Source organism: Onychostoma macrolepis, chromosome 21 (genome assembly GCF_012432095.1).
Source record: "Onychostoma macrolepis isolate SWU-2019 chromosome 21, ASM1243209v1, whole genome shotgun sequence".
Classification (NCBI taxonomy): Eukaryota; Metazoa; Chordata; class Actinopteri; order Cypriniformes; family Cyprinidae; genus Onychostoma; species Onychostoma macrolepis.
Window position 1 is genome coordinate 22,241,924 of NC_081175.1, and position 23,341 is coordinate 22,265,264.

A 23,341-nucleotide genomic window follows, 5' to 3' on the forward strand; every position below is an offset into this window, starting at 1 on the left:
CCAAATGCTTCCTTCCAGTCAACTTTGCATTTAATATGCTTTGATACAGCACTCTGTAAACAGCCACACCTTTCAGTAATGACCTTCTGTGACTTACCCTCTTTGTGGAGGGTGTCAATGTTCGTCTTCTGGATCATTGCCAAGTCAGCAGTCTTCCCCATTATTGTGGTTTCAAAGAACAAGAGATACCCACAATTTATACTGTATGGATGGTCATTTATTCAAACTCAAATGTAAATATTCTAATATTTTGAGATACTGATTTTTGACTTTCATGAGCTGTAAGCTCTAATCATCAAAATTAAAAGAAATAAACATTTGAAATATATCAGTCTGTGTGTAATGAATGAATATAATATACAAGTTTCACTTTTTGAATGGAATTAGTGAAATAAATCAACTTTTTGATGATATTCTAATTATATGACCAGCACCTGTAGGTATGGTGTTCTTTGGATGCAACTCAGCATTCTTTCTCCTCCAAACACGACAAGTTGAGTTTTTACCAAAAAGTTCTATTTTGGTTTCATCTGACCATATGACATTCTCCCAATCCTCTTCTGGATCATCCAAATGCTCTCTAGCAAACTTCAGACGGGCCGGACATGTACTGGCTTAAGCAGGGGGACAAGTCTGGCACTGCAGGATTTGAGTCCCTGGCGGCGCAGTGTGTTACTGATGGTAGCCTTTGTTACTTTGGTCCCAGCTCTCTGCAGGTCATTCACTAGGTTCCCCCGTGTGGTTCTGGGATTTTTGCTCACAGTTCTTGTGATCATTTTGACTCCACGGGGTGAGATCTTGCGTGGAGCCCCAGATCGAGGGAGATTATCAGTGGTCTTGTATGTCTTCCATTTTCTAATAATTGCTCCCACAGTTGATTTCTTCACACCAAGCTGCTTACCTATTGCAGATTCTGTCTTCCCAGCCTGGTGCAGTTCTACAATTTTGTTTCTGGTGTCCATTGACAGCTCTTTGGTCTTGGCCATGGTGGAGTTTGGAGTTGGACTGTTTGAGGTTGTGGACAGGTGTCTTTTATACTGATAACGAGTTCAAACAGATGCCATTAATACAGGTAACGAGTGGAGGACAGAGAAGCCTCTTAAAGAAGAAGTTACAGGTCTGTGAGAGCCAGAAATCTTGCTTGTTTGTAGGTGACCAAATACTTATTTTACCGAGGAATTTACCAATTAATTCTTTAAAAATCCTACAATGTGATTTTCTGGATTTTTTTGTCTCTCATAGTTGAGGTATACCCATGATGAAAATTACAGGCCTCTCTCATCTTTTTAAGTGGGAGAACTTGCACAATTGGTGGCTGACTAAATACTTTTTTGCCCCACTGTATATATTAGGGGTGGCACAGTACATGTATTCATACCGAACCGTCACGGTACGGACATCTCGGTGCGGTGCATGAGGCCTTACGACGAATACAGGCAATTCACCCCCGGGGGCGCCGGCAGTAGCGAATGCCATTAGTTGTGCACTTGAAAACAAAGCCCACTAGACAGTGACCATGTGCTGATTCTGATCGCGTCTGTCTCTGACAAAGGAGTATACTTTAAAGCAGGGGTCTTCAACTAAAACGGCTCAAGGTCCAGTAATGAACCCTCCCCACCAGCCGAGGTCCAGTAATGAACCCTCCCCACCAGCCGAGGTCCGAACAATTATATATAAAAAACAATTGATGGTTTTTGCCAGGCCAGGGTATCTGCAGGATATTTAAGCTTAAATTAAAGACTTTTAAAGACCTTTTTTTAAGACCTGCACAAAAAAAAAAAAAAAAAATTAAAAATTAAATAACTGTAAAAAGCATGATTTACAGTTCAGATGCAGGTTTTCACAAAAACAATCAAGTATCATATTAAAGGTCCCATGACATGCTGCTTTTTGGATGCTTTTATATAGGCCTAAGTGGTCCCTAATACTGTATCTGAAGTCTGTTTCCCGAAATTCAGCCTTGGTGCAGAATTTCAGCCACTATGAGCCAGTCCCACAATGAGCTTTCCTGAGGACGTGCCATTCCTGTGTCTGTAGCTTTAAGGACGAGAGAGGCGGGGCAAGGTGGAGGGTGGGGGTGTGGCCTTAACCAGCTTGCGCTACCATGCGCTAATGTTGACAGTGGATGTATCGCAATGGCTCATAGACTCGCAGTCATTCAAGCTTTTCAGTTTGACCCAGAGTCTGATCTGGATGGAGAAGCACCGGATGAAGAAGTTGCAACTCAGCGGCTACAGCAGGACGTCTCCGAATGGTTAGTTTAAAATATTGTGTCTGGATACAGTACTTCAGTTGGTTTGTTTATGTATGCTGTTACAGTTATTATCATGTAGCTAATGCTAGCCATAGGCTCAGATGAAGGAACTAAAAAATACTTCGGTGTTCATTTGTACATCCAAACACTGCAACTATCATGCTTCGCTCGTTTGCAAGCCATGATGTCTCTCGAGGAAAAAAAAATATTGCGCTAGCCTTGCAAGGTAGTAGCTAATTTTCTCATGGGCGGGCAAAGCAGAGAAAGGGGAGGTAACCTTTCCCCGTATGACGACATAAAGGGAAGATACCAGATTGGGCCATCTGAGCTTTCATTTTCTCAAAGGCGAAGCAGGATACCCAGGGCTCGGTTTACACCTATCACCATTTCTAGCCACTGGAGGACCATAAGCAGGCTAGGGGAACTCATATTAATGTTAAAAAACCTCATAAAGTGAAATTTTCATGCCATGGGACCTTTAATTAAACAACATATAAATATATTTTACTGCCTTAATTTACATTTTATAAGACATTATCTTCTTGTTGATCTACCAGTTCACATTTACAACTCTGCGTGTTTGCTGCTTAAAAACATGGGTTGATTTTCACATTGGCCTTTGACAACAGCAGACGTACAGGCTGATATAAAATGGAAAATCATTCTCTTCCAGCAGGTGGCGCTTTGGGAATGGCAGTACACAAAGCCCAAGACACAGACTCCTCATATATTTATTCAATGAATAGCCTTTTTTAAGTTTAATCGCAATTCTTGTCTTTCAGTTCCCACATTTAAGACCTCCTGAAATCATAATTAAGACTTTCTTGTAACATTTAAGGTCCCATGGCATGAAAATTTCACTTTATGAGGTTTTTTAACATTAATATGAGTTCCCGTAGCCTGCCTATGGTCCCCCAGTGGCTAGAAATGGCGATAGGTGTAAACCGAGCCCTGGGTATCCTGCTTCACCTTTGAGAAAATGAAAGCTCAGATGGCCCAATCTGGAATCTTCCCTTTATGTCGTCATACTGGGAAAGGTTACCTCCCCTTTCTCTGCTTTGCCCGCCATGAGAAAATGAGCTACTACCGTGCCAGGCGAGCGCAATATTTTTTTTTTCCTCAAGAGACATCATGGCTTGCAAATGAGTGAAGCATGACAGTTGCTCAGTGTTTGGATGTACAAATGAACACCGAAGTATTTTTTTAGTTCCTTCATCCGAGCCTATGGCTAGCATTAGCTACATGATAATAACTGTAACAGCATACATAAACCAACTAAAGTACCGTATCCAGACACAATATTTTAAACTAACCATTCGGAGACGTCCTGCTGTAGCCGCTGAGTTGCAACTTCTTCATCCGGTGCTTCTCCATCTGGGTCAAACTGAAAAGCTTGAAGGAGTATGTGTCTACGAGCCATTGCGATACATCCACTGTCAACATTAGCGCATGGTAGCGCAAGCTGGTTAAGGCCACACCCCCACCCTCCACCTTGTCCCGCCTCTCTCGTCCTTAAAGCTACAGACACAGAAATGGCACGTCCTAAGGAAAGCTCATTGTGGGACTGGCTCATAGTGGCTGAAATTCTGCACCAAGGCTGAATTTCGGGAAACAGACTTCAGATACAGTATTAGGGACCACTTAGGCCTATATAAAAGCATCCAAAAAGCAGCATGTCATGGGACCTTTAAGATTTTTAAGGACCCGTCAACTTTCCTAATTTTTTCCTAATTTAATTTACTACTCGTTAGAGAAACCTAACGAGTAGTAAAGAGAAACTCACCTGTGTCTATCTAGTCATGAGGATGTACATATATTTCAACTTCAGCAGGCTATTTTTACGTTACGTGAGAGTGAACTGGGCCAAAATACAAAAGACAGATGATATATTTCAAGGCATTCGTCCAGTATTTCTACTTAAATCGCTATTGTGAGTATGATTATTTCTTCCGCATTTCATCCAACGCCTCCGTTGCTAATTCCAAAACGTCATTTTAAACTTAGTAACGGAGGCTTGAGCCGTTGATAACAGATTAATGCAGTTAATACAGTTAATAACTACGTTGAGAGAGAGAGATAATTACCTCTGTGTGTCTCTCTATAGTGTTTAGGCAGCAATGTCTCTAGTTATAGTGAAACTTAGTTCCTTTTGTTCACGAACAGCGCTGTTGTTGTTGTTGTTGTTGTTGTTGTTGTTGTTACCTCGCGTGTAAGAAGTCATGTAGTTTTTAAGTCGTTTACTGATAAAATCGTCAGAGTAGTGCTAACAACATTAGCACATATGTTAATGTGTGTGCAAACTGTAACTTATGTATGCAGTCTGTGAGGGAGACAGAGCGGGAGAGATTGAGTATGTGCTTTCCGTACATAATAAAGCGTAATTTTGTGGCAAAAACATGGACATGATCTGTCATTTTTATCATATTGTTTACTATATTTATTTATTTGGCCAGTGTCGTTGTGGGTCTTGGTTATTTTGCTGTTGTAAGACCTTTGAAATAACAGAAATCATTTGGCGAAATGATATGGTCATGTAATGCGGTCAAGAGATGCCTGGAACTACGTTCGCCGTGCGTTTCCCTGAAAATAATTGCACACCTTAGAACGTTCGGCAGCCAATCAGATTCAAGCATTCAAAGGCCCCGTAGTATAAATATATATATATATATATATAATAAAAAATGGCATATATACATATATATATATATATAGAACCTGTCTGACAAAGTGAAGCATGCTTAAAGAGCAACACATCATGATTAAAGAAATTCAAAAACAGATGGGAAACAAAGTAGTTGACATGTATCAGTCTGTTAAAGGGTTAAAAAGCCATTTCTAAGGCTTTGGGACTCCAGCAAATCAAGGTCAGAGCCATTATCCACAAATGGAGAAAACTTGGAACAGTGGTGAACCTTCCCAGGAGTGGCCGGCCTACCAAAATTACTCCAAGAGCGTAGTGACGACTCATCCAGGAGGTCATAAAAGAACCCAGAACAACATCTAAAGAACTGCAGGCCTCACTTGCCTCAATTAAGGTCAGTGTTCATGATTCAACAATAAGAAAGAGACTGGGCAAAAATGGCATCCATGGGAGAGTTCCAAGGCAAAAGCCACTGCTGACCAAAAAGAACACAAAGGCACGTCTCACATTTGCCAAAAAATATCTTGATTATCCCCAAGACTTTTGGGCAAATATTTTGTGGACTGATGAGACAAAAGTTTAACTTTTTGGAAGGTGTGTGTCCTGTTACATCTGGTGTAAAACCAACACAGCATTTCATAAAAATAACATCATACCAACAGTTAAACATGGTGGTGGTAGTTTGATGGTCTGGGGCAGCTTCAGGACCTGGATGACTTGCCATAATTGATGGAACCATGAACTTAAACAGTCCATTCATGCGCGAAAACCCTCCAATGTGGCTGAATTAAAACAATTCTGCAAAGAAGAGTGGGCCAAAATTCCTCCACAGCGATGTGAAAGACTCATTGCCAGTTATTAGATTTAGGGGGCAATTACTTTTTCACGTAGGGCCAGGCAGCTTTGGATAGCTTTTTTCCCTTAATAAATGAAATCAATATTTCAAAACTGCATTTTGTATTTACTCGGGTTATCTTTGTTTATGTATAATATTATAATTTGTTTGATGATCTGAATCTTTTGTGTGTGACAAATATGCAAAAAAATTAGATGGGGCAAAAACCTTTTCACAGCACTATATACACACACACACACATACATACAGGTGCTGGTCATATAATTAGAATATCATCAAAAAGTTGATTTATTTCACTAATTCCATTCAAAAAGTGAAACTTATATATTATATTCATTCATTACACACAGACTGATATATTTCAAATGTTTATTTCTTTTAATTTTGATGATTATAACTGAAATAAATAAACTTTTTGATGATATTCTAATTATATGACCAGCACCTGCATATATATATATATATAAAAACACTTAAGTCATAACTTCTCTCTTATTACTGTATGTCAAATTCTTTTTTGAAGAATTTACTCACATTCAGTTCATTTAAAAAATATATATATTTATTATCCAAACAGGAAAAACTAATTTCTATCAGTATACAAAGTTGCATTTACACAAATCCTTTATAAGTACCATAGATAAAACTAAAGGGGAATTACATGTAATCTGCGATCTCAGTTTCCATTTCATTGTCGCTCCCATCAGAGGGCTTGTACTCTTCATCATCTTCATCTTCATCATCTTCCTCTCCGCTGTCAACAGTTTGGGATCTAGTTCTTACAGGTTTTTGGGTGGATGAAGCTGTGACAATAAAAATGTCACAATATAAAAAACAACAAACAAATGCAAAATTTGCTATTATTATATTTAATAAATAACGATGCATTATATATTGTGTTTTACCTGGCCGGTTGGCTCGGACGTGTTGTTGGATCATTCCAGAGATGATATTCCTGAGCTCGTCGGCTGTATGAGGAACACACCAGCCATCTCTCTCATCACACACTTCCTCTTTCCCATCATTCTTATGAATGATATTCTTTATTCTAAAAAGAGGGGAAAAGAAGTGCTGCAAAGTCAGGAGGAGTAGGATGATGGGTCATGTAGTGAATGAATGAATATGACGAGACAAGTTTTTACTTTTCTACATCCAGATCACACAACTGGTAGAACATCTGGCGGTATGGAGGAAGCATTCCCTCCCGGAAGATGTAGACCGAGTCCTGGAGAGAACATTCCACAAAATTGGTTTAAAACTCTTCCGAGACATTAGCTGTTGCTCAAGGCAAAATCCACTGTGATAAAACACTTGAATACCTTTAGTAAGTACTTGGCAGTGGCAGGTTTGGGTCCTGAAGATGAAGCGCTTTCCTGGGTGATATCAGTCACACTAGCAGGCTGAGGAACTAAAGAAGTCAACCATGAACATCTTTTTGATTTTTCAATTAAATAGTTTAATTTATTATACAAGCATTCAACAGTTTGGGGATAGCTTTTAAGAAATTAATTCTTCTAATCAGCAAGGATGCATTAAATTGATCAAAAGTGACAATAAGGACATTTATAATAGTAAGAAATGTTTCTTAAGCAGCAAATCTGCATATTAGAATGATTACTGAAAGATCATGTGACACTGAAGACTGGAGGAATTGCTGCTGGAAATTCAGCTTTGCCATCACAGGAATAACATATTTAAATATATTAAAACAGAAAACACTTGTTTTAAATATTGGAATAATATTTCACATTATTACTGCTTTTTTCTGTATTTTTGATTAAATAAATGCAGGCTTTGTGAGTGTCCTTCAAAAACAGTTTTTAACATCGTACTGACCCCAAACCTTTGAATGGTGAATTTCAAAAGCAAAGTCCTATTGGATTCTAAAGGTCAGAGAGTGAGTGGCAAACGTGAAAAACTAAATAAAAAAGATATAATTAACACTTTAAGGGAACTTCGTGTGCCAGAACATTTGTATCTGTGTACCTGCCCTGTTGATAGTGGTTGGGTGGCTGTAATGATAAGCACTTCTCTTGGGTTTCACTGGCATGTCATTGACACCAAATCCTAGCAAGACAGAAAAATCACTGGAATTAGTTGTATTGTCATTTAAACTCACATCCGATTCTGTGCACTTATGGACAGTTCTTCATAGCATTCTGGGAATGAATCACATTTGGGGTTGTTATGAACATGTTTTTGTTGATCGCTCACCATGTTTCATTCCATAGCGGATCCTGAAGTCTAGAACCTGGTAGATTTTTGCTTCAGCAGTTTTCCGAGGATCGTATCCAAACTTGACCCACAAACTCCTCCATGGCCCTGTTAACTACAAATAAAAATATATTTTCATGTAAAACTGTGAGATATCCCTTGTGCGTCCTTATGGACATTGTTGTCTTTTCATTGCTGTTTTTGTGATTTTTTTTTTTTCTGTTAATACAACCAGCAGACAATTTTAATTTTTGGGGAATTTTAATTTTTCACCCTTATTTCCTTTCATAAATCTATTTTACACTAGGTAGAAAAAATAATTAACTCTGGACCTAAAAGACAAAAATGTCCCCATTGAAACACAATCAAACTGTAATATTTAATCCCAGTGCCATTTAGCCATAAAATCACGCATTCTTTGTCAATAGACTTTAATTCTATTGACAAGGCTTCAACATTTTTATTTATTTTATTTTACTTTTTACAATTATTCACCTCAGGATTTTCCTGTGGAGCAAATACGTGTTCTTTCCGTTTTTCTGCTTCTGCTGAGAAAAAGGCCAATTGAATTGAAATGATGTAATTATAGTTGTGTGGGTATATTGTTGTGCATATCGGAGTATGATTTGTATGTGTATGGTAGTTTTTTTTCTTTTTTTGTTATTAATCGGTCTAAATTCTTTTTTTTAAGTATTGCTTAGAATTTAGTATATGGACAATAAAAAAAATCATAAAAAACAACAGTAGCATTATGTAAACAATCTGTCATTTAAAGGGTTAAAATCCTGAAAATTAATCAGATTTTGGTAGTCATGATCAGGAGTGATGATGGTAAAAAAAATCCACATCAGAGAAATCGGGAAGAAAATATTAATGATATAATATTTTTGTGACCATCTATGACCTCAAAGGACATAAAATTAGGACATTTAAATTGATGCACATGGGATATGCAGTATCTATATTATATTGTATTTATATATACACATGTAAAATCTATGATGGCCAAGAGAGATCAATGTGCTGCAAATGAAAGAAAAGAAAAAAAAAACCACCTGCAAATTAAGAAAACATCTTCATCATTTTGACAGCACATGTGCTGCAGATATTCACAACACAAGCAAAAACAGAAACGCGCTGCAAATACTCACAACACAACCAAATACTTGTGTTTTGTGTATTTGCAGCACATGTGCTGTCAAACCGATTAATTTTTTCTATTTGCATGCGTTTTCTTAAGTTGCAGCGCTTTGAGCTCTCTCGGCCACCGTAAAAATCTAGAAATAGAAATTTAGGTCACTAACCAAATAAACTACTTTGTGAAGATTTTATGGTAACTTCTGAATGGCCATCAATGGAGTCAGACACATTTTGGCAAAATAAAACCCCTCTACCAGCAGGAGTTAACCAGCCTATATTTACCACCCAAACCTTGACCTTCAGTCCAGATAAACAGTTAGTCCACCCTAATCTCACACCTTTGGTTGAACCAATGTTGCTACAACAGGCCATACTAGCAATCATAACGAGTGTTTGTACATTATGCAATAAAATAGGAGATATCATATTTAAGTCTATTAAACTTATAATCGACTCACCATGTAGTACGCCACATACGGGAGGAGGTGCTTCATTTTCTCAGGGTGAATGTTAATGTTGGCCTTGACTGCATTGCGAGACCATACGGGCCTTTCCTCGAAAAGCTGCGGAGGTGAAATCAAATTAATCAGCATTTCCAAATGAAATCGCTTTGGAAAACAGGTGGGATTAGGATAAGATAAAGACATTTTCCCATAACATAACACCATGTTTGTCCAATAGTTGCTCAAGCTGATTTTGACAGTTTTTTTTCTTCTTTTTTTTTATACACAACTTATAGTTTTTATCCTTTCATCTACAGCCCACTACCATGAAGCATTGAGAATTATGTAAACAGGTCTGCCTGCACTCTTAAACTACATATATAGATGACTGTTCAAAAGTTTGTTGGATTTTTTAATCATTTAGAAAGAGATCTCTTAAGCTCACTAAGGCTGCATATATTTGTATATGTAAATATTGTGAAATATTATTGCAATTTAACATAACCATTTAAAAAAATATTTTCTAAAATATTATTTATTCACGTGATGCAAGGCTGAGTTTTCAGCAGCCTTTATGCTAGTTTACAGTGTCATCATTCTAACATGCTGATTTGATGCTCAAGAAACATTTCTTATCACTATCAATGTTGAAAACAGTCGTGCTGCTTACTATTTTGGTGGAATATGAAATAGAAAGTTCAAAAGAACAGTTTTTATTTAAAACGGAAAACATGTATATCCATTTAACTAACCTGTCTGAGTTGCTGCTCCGCCTTTGCATCATTATGATGGACACAGACCTTCTTCCAGCTGGTCACTGCTGCTTCTAGAGGTTCTGATGGTATGGTCTTGTCATCAAAGTTGACAAAAATGGCATTGTTTGGCCGGCGAGCTCGATTCGGGGCGATGAGATGATCTTTCAGGAGAACAGACTGCATTGCAGTCTCCCTGCTGTTTATTGGGAAGCCAACAAATGTAATCAACAAATCCAAACCACCAAAACACACATATGTCTGAACTGAGAACAGCAGGTCTTTCTAAATCATTTGGGATGGCAGCCAGTCAACTCATGTGAGAATTCAGTACTTTCTCCAGCTTACCTGTGCAATACATCTGGACGGTAGTAATAATCCACAGCTGAGTCCAGACGAGAGAAAATAGGAGGAGGAAGGAAAAGAGGCACGGGATCGTCGTAGAATTCTTTCTTTTCGGGTTTGCGCAAAATTATCTTGTCGTACAAAGACATCTGGTTTCCATCTGGATCGTTGTGAGTCGCTAGGTACTGGAAGTCAGCCATTCCTGAAGAATTAAAGGTGAGAATGTGTGATTATTAAAGAGACATCCCACCAATAAATTTAAACCCTTGTGTAATTCCAAACATGAATGACTTTCTTTACAAAATTATCCATTTAAGACCTATTTTTCTATTGTGGTACCCTGTAAAAATGATTCTTTTAACTAAAGATTATTAAAGAATGTTTTGCAATAATAATAATAATAAATAAAAATACTATTTCATGTTTAATTCATTGTGTTACTTCCTGCTTCTTTGTAATTATTTGTGAAATTTACCAAGAATTTCTGAGTGAAAATGGTTTTCAGTCCTACACCAAAATGTAAAAATAGTAATGCAATTCTTAAAATTATTTTAAAAAAATACTAGTAGGTGAACTTAGACATCTATACCTTGAAATTTATACGTGGTCCCAATCAGTCCCACTATCTCCATGCTGATTTGGGTTTCTGCACTGTTTCCTTTGCGGGTTCTGCGGCGCACTCTGAGCAGCAGGTTGGTGGAGGAGTAGCGGTTCCCATAAGCAGGATGGCAGAACGGATCCTTCGGCCGAAAACGGAGTTCAAGTCTTTTAGAAGAATCTGCATAGGTCTGTTTGGAAAAAATCTCAGGTTAAAAATCACACATATTACACATGTATACATATGCATTTAGATTTATGTTCAAAAGTTTAAGGTCAGTGAGATTTTCTTTTAAAGAAACTATTTTTATTCAGCCAGGAAGCATTAAATTGATCAAAATTGAGATTAAAGACATTCTTAACAGACATTCATATAGAAAATATTCATATCTCAAATAAATGCTGTTCTTGTGAACTTTCTATTCATCAAAGATTGACAAAAAAAGGGTTTCCACAAAAACTATACAACTTTTTCTCAGCATTGATAATAATAAGAAATTTGTCTTGAGCAGCAAATCAGCATATTATAATCATTTGTGAAGGATCATGTGACACTGAAGTCTCTGAACTTTACCATTACAGGAGCAAATGACAGGTTAAAATATATTCAAATAGAAAACAGCTATTTTAAATTGCAATGATATTTCACAATATTACTGTAAATACATCTCATATATTTATTGTTATTATTAGAGAGAGAGAATTGTAAATTAAAAATGCTAAATGTACAATAATCTGACAAACAAATATTTGACTGAGCTCATCTACAAATCAACATTGTACATGACAACAACAGTCTTAACCGTGTATCTATTTAATTTAAAGCAAAATGTGATCACCTTTGAGACTCCCTCTTCGCCTCCAATGCTTTGTAGCATTTTATCCACATTGTTGACGACTGCTGGGTATTCAACACACACTAGACTAGTGTCAGACAGGGCCAGTGTTGCTGTATTGCCTGACACAACAGCTGTATCCTGGCTTTCTCCTTTGTTTCTCACATCTGTGCTTGACGAAGCCGGATTGCTTGTGATCAGCGGATCCATATTTAAACGATTGTTGTTCTACGCCTATGCATAAGGAAAAAACATCTTTTGAATTGTGTATTTCTATGGCAGAGTGCCTTGGTAAACAGCATGCACAGGAACGTGTACGCTTGTTAAAAGCACCCGGGTGGAACTCTAAGTCAGGAGAAGAAACGTTCGTTCCGGGCCTCACACCTCACACAGTGCGCATGTCCAGTAGCATACAGCAAGCATGGAGGACGTGAGCCGCTGAAGATTTTACCATAAAATCACCCTGGGATACCAAATAAAGTAAGTTTATGATATTGCCACAGCTTTATACTCATTGTGGTTTTGTAAAAAGCAACGTTGCTCTAATAAACCGTCCAGCATACGAGGTTAATGGACATTGTTGGACAGGACCCTCTCAATGGACAGTCGAAGAAAAAAAACATTTAAAAAATGTGTAGAAAATCGAAATATTTTTTTGTAAGAGCAATTTGTTGCGAGTAGCTGTAAACTAAATATTTGTGCTTTGAAGTGAGAAATGAAAATTCGATGTAAAATTCGCTCGTAAATGGTTTTGCAAGAGTTAAACAGAAATGGTGTAAACGTCAATGTAATTGTCACATGTTTCTGTTTTGTTATTGTTAATTTAAGAAACACACACACACACACATACACATATATATATATATATATATAGTCGATTACAATAAATCTGATTTGGGACTAAGACTAAGACCACCTTCAACTGTCAAAATTAATTTAAGACCTGTGGAAAGACTTTTAGCTTGCATGACAGTCTACTTATAATGAACTGAACTGAGCTAACCTTTTAATTGAAGTCTGTTATTGTAAAGAATATATATATATATATATATATATATATATATATATGCATGCATGCCTGCTTTTTCCTCTAAATGTATGTATATAGCCTATATATTTATCCTCTATGCTTTTCCCTCAGAGAAACATGATACGCAGATCGAGAATTAGTGTTCGGCCCAATGTAAAGCCCATAGGCCGCGCTCAGACAGCCTCTCGAGATGCATCTGTAGATAATGTTCAGGCTTCTGCTGACTTCACTCCATCTGAGGGGTCAGAGGTCACGGTTGATAAGTTACCTATAGCAGCTTTGGAGAGGATCAACGAGGAAGCTTCTCAGAGCAGCTGCCCTAGTGACCAGTTGGAGGCCACTAAACATGGAGAGTGAGTCTGACACCTTCAATTACATTTAATTAAAGAGCAATTCTGTATATTTATTATTTAGAATCATGGTTGTTTCAAAGCATTTTCAGTAAGCAAGAAAATGTTGATGCCAAGTTCTTAAATTATTAAACAAATGCAAATTCTGTAAAGCAGATTTTAAAAGATTGTATTTTTTACTTTTTTGATGACTTTTTAAATTGGTTCTTCAGTGTTCATTTTTGTAAATAGGCTATGTCATCATATTGTCAATTAATATTAGGTCATGAAAAATGTACGTCTAATAATTACTCATTACAGAAAATGAATTTTTGTTTAGCAAATTATAGCATGTCTCATCGTAGCTAAAGCTGCATGATGTTTAATGTAAACTACTCTTAAATTTTGGTCTGTTCCTCAAAATGTTCTTTTTGTTAGGTGAAATGTTACTTTATATCACTGATTCTTTGCTTCACAACAGGGATGCAGCATCTAAAAGTTCTGATGCCCAGGATTCAACAAGCACCTCTGAGACTTCTGGCCCTCAGAGGAGGAAACGCTTCACAGCTCTGCCCAACCTGGCCAAACCACGAGCCTCTCCAGCCTCTTCTAGGACTCCTAAATCCCCATCCAAGTCCCCTGTAAAACCAGTAACACCCAGTCAACCTGAAACCTCAACCCCCACTGAAGAGTCTTCCCTTCAGATACCTGCGCCTGTCCATAACCCCAGGCTTCCTGTAAGACGGAGACCTTCTGGAGGAGGCAGACAGGCCAAAGTTCTGCCCATCCCTGCAGCCCCTCAGCAGAATGACCAAGAGATGCAAAAGGATGGGGGATTGGAGGACACACTTGTGCCATTGACCATTCAGCAAGGGGAGTCCCAACATCCACTTATAACTTCTCAACCTGATACCGTTTTGGTCAGTGAAAACCCTCCGGCTCTTTCTGCTGTGGAAGACGTGGTTGTACAACAGGAGAGTGATTCTCCCAGCCAGAGCCAAATGGATCTGTTAAGAGAAAGACTTAATAAACTTAAGACGCCATCGAAGATTCTCAACTCCTTGAAATCACTGAACGACCCAGCAGACATGGTCAGGTTAGCTCAGGCACGGAAACTTCGGGAGCTTCTTAAAAAAGAAATGAACAAACAAAAGGTATGTATGTGTTTTATATTAGTTTGCTGTCTGGATTTGTATCTCAGTATTTTGTGCTCTAATTATTATTTTTTTTTATATCAGAAAAGCTGTATTTTGCTCCAAACATTGGCAGCTAGTTCCAAATATTTAAACCAAAAACTAAAATCTGGCTAAAGAATAAACAATAAAATCCTACTCAAAAATAATCAAGGCATGTTAAGTGTGGGGTCAGTAAGATGTAGTAAGTAATGTTTTTTAAATAGCGGACCAAAGTCTCTTTTGTTCACCAAGGTTGCATTTATTTAATCACAAATACAGCAAAACAGTAATATTGTGAAATATTATTACAATTTAAAATAACCTTTTTTTGTTTAATATATATTTTAAAATGTAATTTATTCCTGTGATTATAAAGCTGAATTTTCAGCAGCCATTACTTTAGTCTTCAATGTGACATGATCCTCTTATAATTATCAGTTAAAATCAGTTACTTTATATTTTTTGTGGAAGCCATGATAGATTTTTTTTCAGAATTAAAAAAAATAGAAAATTCAACAGAGCAGCATTTATTTGAAAAATAATTTTTAGTAACATTATAAAATTCTCTACTGTCACCTTTGAGCAATTTAATGCTAAATAATAGTATTATTTCTTTCAAAATGTAAAAAAAAAAAAAAATAGCAGTAGTGTATATTTTTTAAATTGTATAAAATCCCACTCATTTAATATTCTTGGTATAGATAAAGTTTAGTCCCAGGTTAAATAGGATTTTCATTTAATCACAGTTTAATAAGTGCTGTTTGAGGCATATGTTAGGACACTTTATGGGGAATTTATAAGGGAATTATTTCTGTGCTTTTAATATGAAACCCTGACCTCTCCATTAATGCATACATTTAGGAAGACAAGAAGAAACCCAAGTTGGGAATCAAAGAATTCAAGGCACCCAAAGACCACACCAAAATGACCATGAGAGAGCTGATCTATTACCTGCCTGTTTCCAACCCAATGAAGTATGTGCCGTTCTTCCTCTGTGTGTTTTAGAAGTGCATGTCAATGGAAATGCTGTTATTGGATTTGCGATGCTGTGCAGCAATTACGACAAACCTCTTATAGTTTCCTATGCATTGAATTATATCAAACCCTGTCTTGTTTTTCTGTACAGGTCTTTCACAGAAGAGGAGCAGAAAGAGACGGTATTAGATGACTCTCCTACACCAACGTAAGCCTGATCACTCTGTCTACCACCTTGTTGCCACTAAAAGATTTTGTTTTCTCGTTTATGATTTAGAATTATGATTTTCTCTTCAGGTCTTCTAAGACTCCAGCTCCTCCATCAGTTCAGGAGACAGTTGTAGAAGATGTTGGTAATGAAGAAGATGAGGAAAGAATGGAAGAAACCCAGCTGGAGGAGGAAGAGCCTCTTCTAGTGCCCAGGGTGAAGGTGGCGGAGGATGGCTCTCTGATTATAGACGAGGAGAGGTCAGTGACGCTTTTTTCTCCCTGAGCTGCTGAGAAATGAAGTCCAGAACCTAGAGAATTCATTTTATTAGAATTGAAGGTGAACTTCCTATGTTAAACAGCTTTTTATTTTGTTGTGTGTTTGTGTGTGTGTAGTTTAACAGTTCAGGTGTCAAGGGCAAAAGGACCCAATCCGGCAGAAGACAGAGATCCTATATTTGAACGTGGCTCTACCACCACCTACTCCAGCTTTAGGAAGGGCACCTACACCAAACCCTGGTCCAGTGGAGGTCAGAAGTCAGTCAAAATGCACCTCTTAATCCAAAGTGTGTTGTACATTTCATTTATATAGGATCCTTTCTTTGACTATTCCAGAGACTGAAATGTTTTACTTGGCCATCAGCATGGTGGGGACAGACTTCTCCATGATTGGTCAGCTGTTTCCACACCGAGCTCGAATAGAGATTAAGGTGGTCACAATATATTTGTGTTTGTGATAACTGTTTTCTATTTTAATATGTTAGAATGAAATTTATTCCTGTGATGCAAAGCTGAATTTTTAGCATCATTACTCCTGTCTTCAGTGTCACATCCTTCAGAAATCATTCAAATATGCTGATTTGGTGGTGTAAAATACAAGCTCACCTTAATACCATCTTCTTTGCTGTTCTCCTATTCCTCCAGAACAAGTTCAAGAAAGAAGAGAGAAATAACTCATGGAGAATAGATAAAGCTTTCAGTAAGTGACCTTCTACTTCTTTAAACTAACTTTTAAAAATGAAATTGGTTTCTTATTAAATTATGTTTTAAGACATTTGGTTGAAAATGAAGTAAACTCAAGTGCATTTTCAGAGGAGAAGCGGCGTTTGGATCTAGATTTCTTCAAACAATTAATGGAGCAGATCCTAAAAAATGAGCAAAATAAGAAAAACAAAAACAAAGAGCTTGTCAAGTTGGCTAAAGCACAGAGGAGAGTCCAAAGGAAAGTGAGAGGTCAGTTTCTTTTACATCAGGTCTGTCCATCTGTTTATGATTCACAGTTTTTTGGACAAGTTCTCATGCACAATTGCACTGTTTTCTGATGCAGCAGCTAAAAGAAAGGAAATGGACTCTTCATCGGATTCGGACAGTGATGTGGTGGCTGGAGAAAAGGAGAATGAGGACCTCTCAAATGATGGAGGAAGTGATACCACTCCAAAGAAACGCAGAGGAAAATGGACGAATACTCCAGACAGGAGAATTAAGAAGACAAATGGAGAGGGTATGCAAGGAACAATTGAACAGAAAAAATCATTTTCATTGTCTTGTAAAAGTCCGGATGAATTGGAAATCACCGCCTATGCCTAATGAAACTTTACTGTGTTTTTATTGTAATTTTATTATTATTTTTATTATCATTTAATTCACTTTTTAATTGTTTTCATGTTTTGTAGCTGAAATAGATGAACCTGAGGACTGTGAAAATCCTACTTCTGATGGCCAGTCACAAGATGACAGGTAAGAATTAACCCAAATATATTATTGAAAAGTTACAGATATCTCACATTATTCATTTTAAAGGTGCATTTACATGTACACTACAATTCAGACGTTTGGGGTCGGTTAGATTTTTTTTTTTACCATGATTCTTTGATGAATAAAAAAGTTCAAAAGAACAGCATTTATTTAAAATATTTTCTATTTGCTCAATAAAAGTATTAATTAATTAAAAAACAAAAAACTCTTACTGAACCCAAACTTTTGAACTGTAATGTAATTTCTGCACTACTAGTGCAGTTATAATTTATAATGTTATAAGACGATTTGTGGGATGAAAATGAAACTTCTCTAGTAGATACACGAGTCCTGCTATTAAACCGGCTCAGCTCAAAGGTCGACCCCAGAGACCGATCCCAGACCTCAGCCGCAGATGGGGGAACAGGTGCCCTGTGCCCAAAGGCAAAGAGAACGGGACCTCAGCCGGGGAGGAGAGTAAAATGGATAAGTTAAAGGTGACGTTTTCAGCTGTTGGATGTGATAGTTTTGTGTGTATTACTGTATAAAATCATTTTTATCTGCCTGTTTTGTCTAACAAATTGTATAATTTGCTCTTTTTTAGGTGCCTTCAGCCTCTATAAAAGAGAAGAAGCAGTCTGCAGTTCTCCTTGAATTGGAAGATTTAGAGGAAGAACCTGATCTGAGTGCTGTTCAAGAACAGATATTCAATAAACCAACCAGGTAAGTGTGAGAACCTTTAGATCATTTTAATAACCTTTTAAGTATCTCAATGCAACTGTGCATTTTTAAATATTATTTATATACTATTACAGTATATATTGATATTTGGAGGTTTTTTTTTTTGGCTTTTATTTTTTGGGTTTATTTTTATTTAATGTTTGTTTTAGTTTTAGTAATTTTATGTGCTTTTGTCATTTTTTTTTAAACAATGCTATTTAGCTTTATATTTTATTTCAGATTAGTTTTAGTAATTTTAGTACTTTAACTTCAACTCTACTGATTTCAGTTAGTTGCCTATGCAGAATTTCTCATTTCATTTAAGTTTTTCATTTCATGTCTATAATTTATTTTGTTGCAGCTTTATTTCTATTGCTGTAAATTATTTTAAATATTTTTACATGTAATGCAGATGTAATTGTGAATAGATCCAGAATCTTGTGATAAATAAGTATGATTGATGTTTGAATCAATTTATTTTATTTTTGATGATCATTATGTTTTTTGGCATTATTCTATGGTCTTGTTTTCAGTTTTGGTTGTCATGCTAATTATTATTTCTCTTTTATTTAGGTCAGGAAGGATCCCTAAGCTCTCTCAGCATGTAATACAGGCAGCAGCAGATGAAGAGGAAGATGAGGAAGAGCTCTCTGATCTTCCTGTGTCTTCCAAAGTTCATGATCAGGACATTAAGGCACCTGGCCGGAGAGCTAAATTAAAACCAGGTCCCAGATTGAAGCAGGGCATGCCTAGGAGGGGGAAATCTAGACTGGTGACCTTACTGGCCTCTGGAACTGAAGATGGTGATGAGGAAGAGGAAGTAGAAGAATCTGTCCTGAGCCAGGAAGACTTTCCTTCAAATCCTGAAGAGGAAAACCAGGCGTTTGTGCCAATGAGTCTACGTCCTCTACCGCCTGTTGATTCAGAGGTGGTAGAAACCATGGAAGAGGTATGTTTATGTATTATCATTATTGCCATCAGTGTGCTTGTTTTTTTTTTTTTCCAGAAATTGTTATGGTTTTCAAAAAGTGAGTTTATTTTTGTTTTGCCATTTTGTTCATATTAATTTCTGCATGTCATATCATAAACACACAACCTTCCTACCTTTCATTGTCCTTCCCTCTATTGTCATTAATTCCCATTGTCTGCCAGTTGGACATATCTGTGAATGTGCCTGATATCCTGGGCACATCCCAGAATGCTTTGTGCCCCGAGTTGTCATATGATCAGGCCATGGTGCCTGCTGGTCCTGTCCCTTGTGAACACCAGTTGGACCTGCTTGTTGTAAGTCTCACCAACATCATCTCTATCTCTTGTCACATCTCTGTTTATTCGTTTGTAATGTTTCAGTGTCCATCATAAACGCACATACAATTTCCTTTTTATCTGCAGTGAAATTGAATTTAGTTTCTTCACTTTGGAATTGGAGTGTTTTTGTAGTGTTTGATGAGATGGTACTAATTGTGTCTGATGTGTTTTGAAGGATGTCATAGAGTTTCTTGACCCAGACCACATGGAAGGTAAGACGAAACTCACAAACTTTCATACCACCTGCAAACATGGAAAAATTCTCTGATGAACTGAAAGAACTGCCAAATGAATTATTATATGAATTAACTTTTGCATTTGTGTTTAATTATCATATGTAGTCAAAAAGGTCTCCAGTATGCACTGAAATGTAATATCCCTACATTGAATTGGGCAAAAATACACAGATAGATGACAGTTTTCTGTAAAAAAAAAGAAAAAAAAGAAAAGACAATAATAATTACTTTTTCAATTAAATTTCCATGTACATAATATGTTATAATAATAATAATAATAATAATAATATATGTTTGGATTTCAGAAAATATTTATTTAGGATCATTTTGTTTTAATTTCAATTTACATCAATGTTCAGATGATGAAAAAAAAGCTTTTATAAAATAAAATTGGGCAAAAAAAAATGCATTGATTAGAAGTCTATTTTTCTGATTGAATAAAACTACTTATTTATTCATTAATTTATTATTGTATTATATATGATTTGTTTTATTACAATTTATATGATTGTTTAAATAATAATAATAAAAACATTTAAATTTGTGTTGGTCCTACCACAAATTATATATAATTATATATTAGAATATGTATATTATGTTATCATCCAAACAATTAAGAATATTGTGTGATTTACACTTTGCTTATATCACTCTCCACTACATGCAATGCAAATATTTTACCCAAAAGCTTTAAAATTCTGGTAGTTAATTTTTATACATCTATCTTTCAGTATGTAAAGAGATCAACAATGAAGCAGCCCAGACTCTTCTGACCATTGGGAACTCCGCTCAGATGATCCAGACATCAGAAATGCCCCGTACAAGTAAGAATAACTTCATAGTTCAACCCTTTTATTTGCTTCAGTCCAAATGAACACTTTTCTTCAAATGAAATCAAGATGATTGATTACTCAAAATCTTTTTCAGGTGGAAATGATGTTGTTGAACAGTCGAACATTGTACATGAAGAGGTCGTCCATGAGGAAGTTATCACAGAAACAGCCGTCATGTCCGCTTCTTCTGTAAGCTGCGAGTCAGGGACAAAACGTGACGTTGAACTTTTGAGCTGTGAAACTCATATTCCAGAACCTTCTGCTGAAAAAACCTCCACCCAGAAAGAAGAACCAGTCAAATCACAGACAACCGATGCTCATCCTGCTCCCATTCAACATGAGACACAGGTTCCACCAAGCAAAAGAGGTCGATTCTCCAAACCCAAACCCAATATTGGTCAAGGTTTGAGAACTAGACGAGCTCCACAGCAACAAATCTCTCCAGAACTTGGCACAGGTTCTTTGGGGATCTCTAAGTGTCCATCTTCCACAGAACAGGATAAAAATGCAATGCAAGAAGACTCTGTTCCTGTGGATCACCTGCCAGACTCCTCTACCATCTACCCTGAGGTACTACAGCCGGATACATCATCTGAAAGAAGAGAAGACAGTCCCAAAGTCATTCCTGAAAGAGTGTATAAAGAAAATAATGGATCTGTCTCATCTTTGAAGAGAAAGAATGATGATATAATCACAGAGGAAAATATAAAAGAACAAGAACGGGCGAGATCAGAGCCACAGCTGACTAGAAGGTATTAAAAGTGTTGTGTTGTGGCCCATTAATTTAGTTTTTTAAAATGTATTTATTTATTAATTTTTCACTGATGTTAGTCAGTGTCCTCTCTTGTAATTTAGCTTATTAAATTTGTTTAGTTCATTTTTTTTCATTAATAAATACAATAAATAGAATCATTTGCATATTAAAATGGTTCCTTGAATATCTAAAACCAATGCTTCCTAATGGAAGCAATTCAGATTCCATAATATGAGACTGATATTTATGTGTATTTGCCTAAAAATATGTCTGCATGTTGTTTCAGTGTGAACGAGTCTCAGAGCACATCAGTTGAGCCCTCTAAACCTGTCAGGAGGTACCGTGGACCCAAACCAATACCAAACCTGACTCAGACATCCAGACGCGCACAGACACAAAGCAGCACGACATCAACCATAGCAGGTAACGGCCACGATTATGTTTTATCTATTATCTATCTGTAACATTTTTATATTTACATTTTACAGCAATGTTTTTTTTTTTTAAACAGTTGGTTTGGAAATGTGCTTGATTTTTGCACAAAAAAAAAAAAGATTGAAAATTTAATTAAAATCAGGTTCCATTTTATTATGAAACATTATATGATTAATAACAACTATTTGTGATAATTTTGTTTAATTTCAATTTGCATCATTGTTCAAATAATGAAAAAAGCATGAAATCAAATTGGGCAAAAAATGCACTGATAATGCACTAATTTTCTGATTGAATAAAACTTTATTTATTCATTCATTCATTTATTATTGTAATATACTGTATATGTTTTTTTTTATTTCAATTTACATGATTGTTTAAATAATAATAACAATTAAAAAAACTTTAAATCTGTGTTAGTCCTTCTATAAATGATATATTTTCCCTCTATTTTAAAATTACTTTTCCATAAGAATGTTTATTATGTTATCATCCAATCTTTTAAGAGTATTGTGTAATGTTATGTGTAAATGTGCTTTATTCACACAAAAATGAAAATTTAATTAAAATTAAATCCAATTTATTATTCAACATATAAGTTAATAATTTATCAGAATCATTTAAAAACAAAAGCAAATATCTATTTTTATGTTTGCATTTGTTTTCTTGCAGTATTAAATGAGAAACCGTCTGCTGCTCAGCCTTCCACGGCCACTTTCACTAAAAGTCCTGAAGAGGGTGCTGTAGTTACCACAGAACTTGTGGTATCCAAAAGTGCAGCTCAACAAGAGGGGGCATCGAGCATTGAATCAGCCGAGGTAAAATATCTGTTAAATTCGTATGAAATACTACTAAACCTCATCAGGTGGAATTATTACATTAAGGACATCAAAATAATTAATATCATGTGTTATGTTTCTGTAATTCAGATAGTCAAAGCTGTCACCCGCCAGTTGTTTCTGAAAACGAGTCCAGACAGAAAACTGTGGTCATGCTGGATGAGAACAATAGAACTAATCCTGAGGAAGTTTGTGAAGGCAGCACTGTGAAACATCCTGGATGTAAATCAGAAGACATGAAAGACACGTCTGCTGAGCCCACGCCTGAGGAACCGGTGTTTATACTGTCTCTCACAGAAATCCCACCCACTTTAGATGAGGGGACGGGCCTTCGGACAGAGCTCCTCCCACCTGCAGCAGCGTCTGAGTCGCATTCTCATGGTCAAAGGTACCTTTGCTTTCAACTGTTATCTGATGCCATAAACACTTGGAGAGAGCTAAATAAACATTAGAAGGATGTCGTCAGAATATTTTGTCCTGTTTGAGAATTTGTTAGCCAAATGAATGTGGATTTAAGTCTTATTTGCAGATGTTTCCATGTTCTACCTTTTGTGCTTGATTGATTTCCCCCCCCCCCCCATTCCTCTTAATTTCAGTGCTAGTGAGAGCAGGGAAGTATCTCACCTTCTGATCACAGACGCTTTAGTTCCTGTGTCAGAGGATGAGGAAAAGAAATGTGAACAGGGAG

The 23,341-nt window shown here is 36.5% G+C and overlaps 2 protein-coding genes across 4 annotated transcripts; one reads left to right on the forward strand and one right to left on the reverse strand.

Annotated features, from left to right (window-relative positions):
- Nucleotides 1-6,291: 6,291 nt before the first annotated feature.
- On the reverse strand, nt 6,292-12,386 carry gtf3c5 (general transcription factor IIIC, polypeptide 5). The gene is made up of 11 exons (XM_058757829.1): nt 12,082-12,386; nt 11,235-11,433; nt 10,649-10,847; nt 10,301-10,499; nt 9,564-9,668; nt 7,966-8,080; nt 7,738-7,818; nt 7,071-7,159; nt 6,894-6,976; nt 6,657-6,799; nt 6,292-6,554 (listed from the first exon to the last, which is right to left on the reverse strand). Exons 1-11 carry the CDS (start codon nt 12,286-12,288, stop codon nt 6,409-6,411), a joined length of 1,566 nt encoding a protein of 521 aa, XP_058613812.1. The 5' UTR covers nt 12,289-12,386; the 3' UTR covers nt 6,292-6,408.
- Nucleotides 12,387-12,429: 43 nt separating this feature from the next.
- Nucleotides 12,430-23,008, forward strand: zgc:162472 (uncharacterized protein LOC553495 homolog). 3 transcript variants are annotated; one of them, XM_058757827.1, is made up of 22 exons: nt 12,430-12,558; nt 13,220-13,461; nt 13,919-14,591; nt 15,474-15,586; nt 15,739-15,795; nt 15,885-16,055; nt 16,191-16,324; nt 16,410-16,504; nt 16,719-16,773; nt 16,887-17,027; nt 17,122-17,295; nt 17,468-17,531; nt 17,869-18,025; nt 18,133-18,251; nt 18,822-19,197; nt 19,401-19,532; nt 19,732-19,768; nt 20,524-20,616; nt 20,720-21,377; nt 21,666-21,802; nt 22,487-22,632; nt 22,744-23,008. In XM_058757827.1, exons 2-22 carry the CDS (start codon nt 13,226-13,228, stop codon nt 22,861-22,863), a joined length of 3,888 nt encoding a protein of 1,295 aa, XP_058613810.1. In that variant the 5' UTR covers nt 12,430-12,558; nt 13,220-13,225; the 3' UTR covers nt 22,864-23,008. The 3 variants fall into 3 exon arrangements, with proteins under 3 accessions (XP_058613810.1, XP_058613809.1, XP_058613808.1); XM_058757826.1 differs by having other exon boundaries at nt 17,125-17,295; nt 17,866-18,025; XM_058757825.1 differs by having other exon boundaries at nt 12,431-12,558; nt 17,866-18,025.
- Nucleotides 23,009-23,341: the final 333 nt, after the last annotated feature.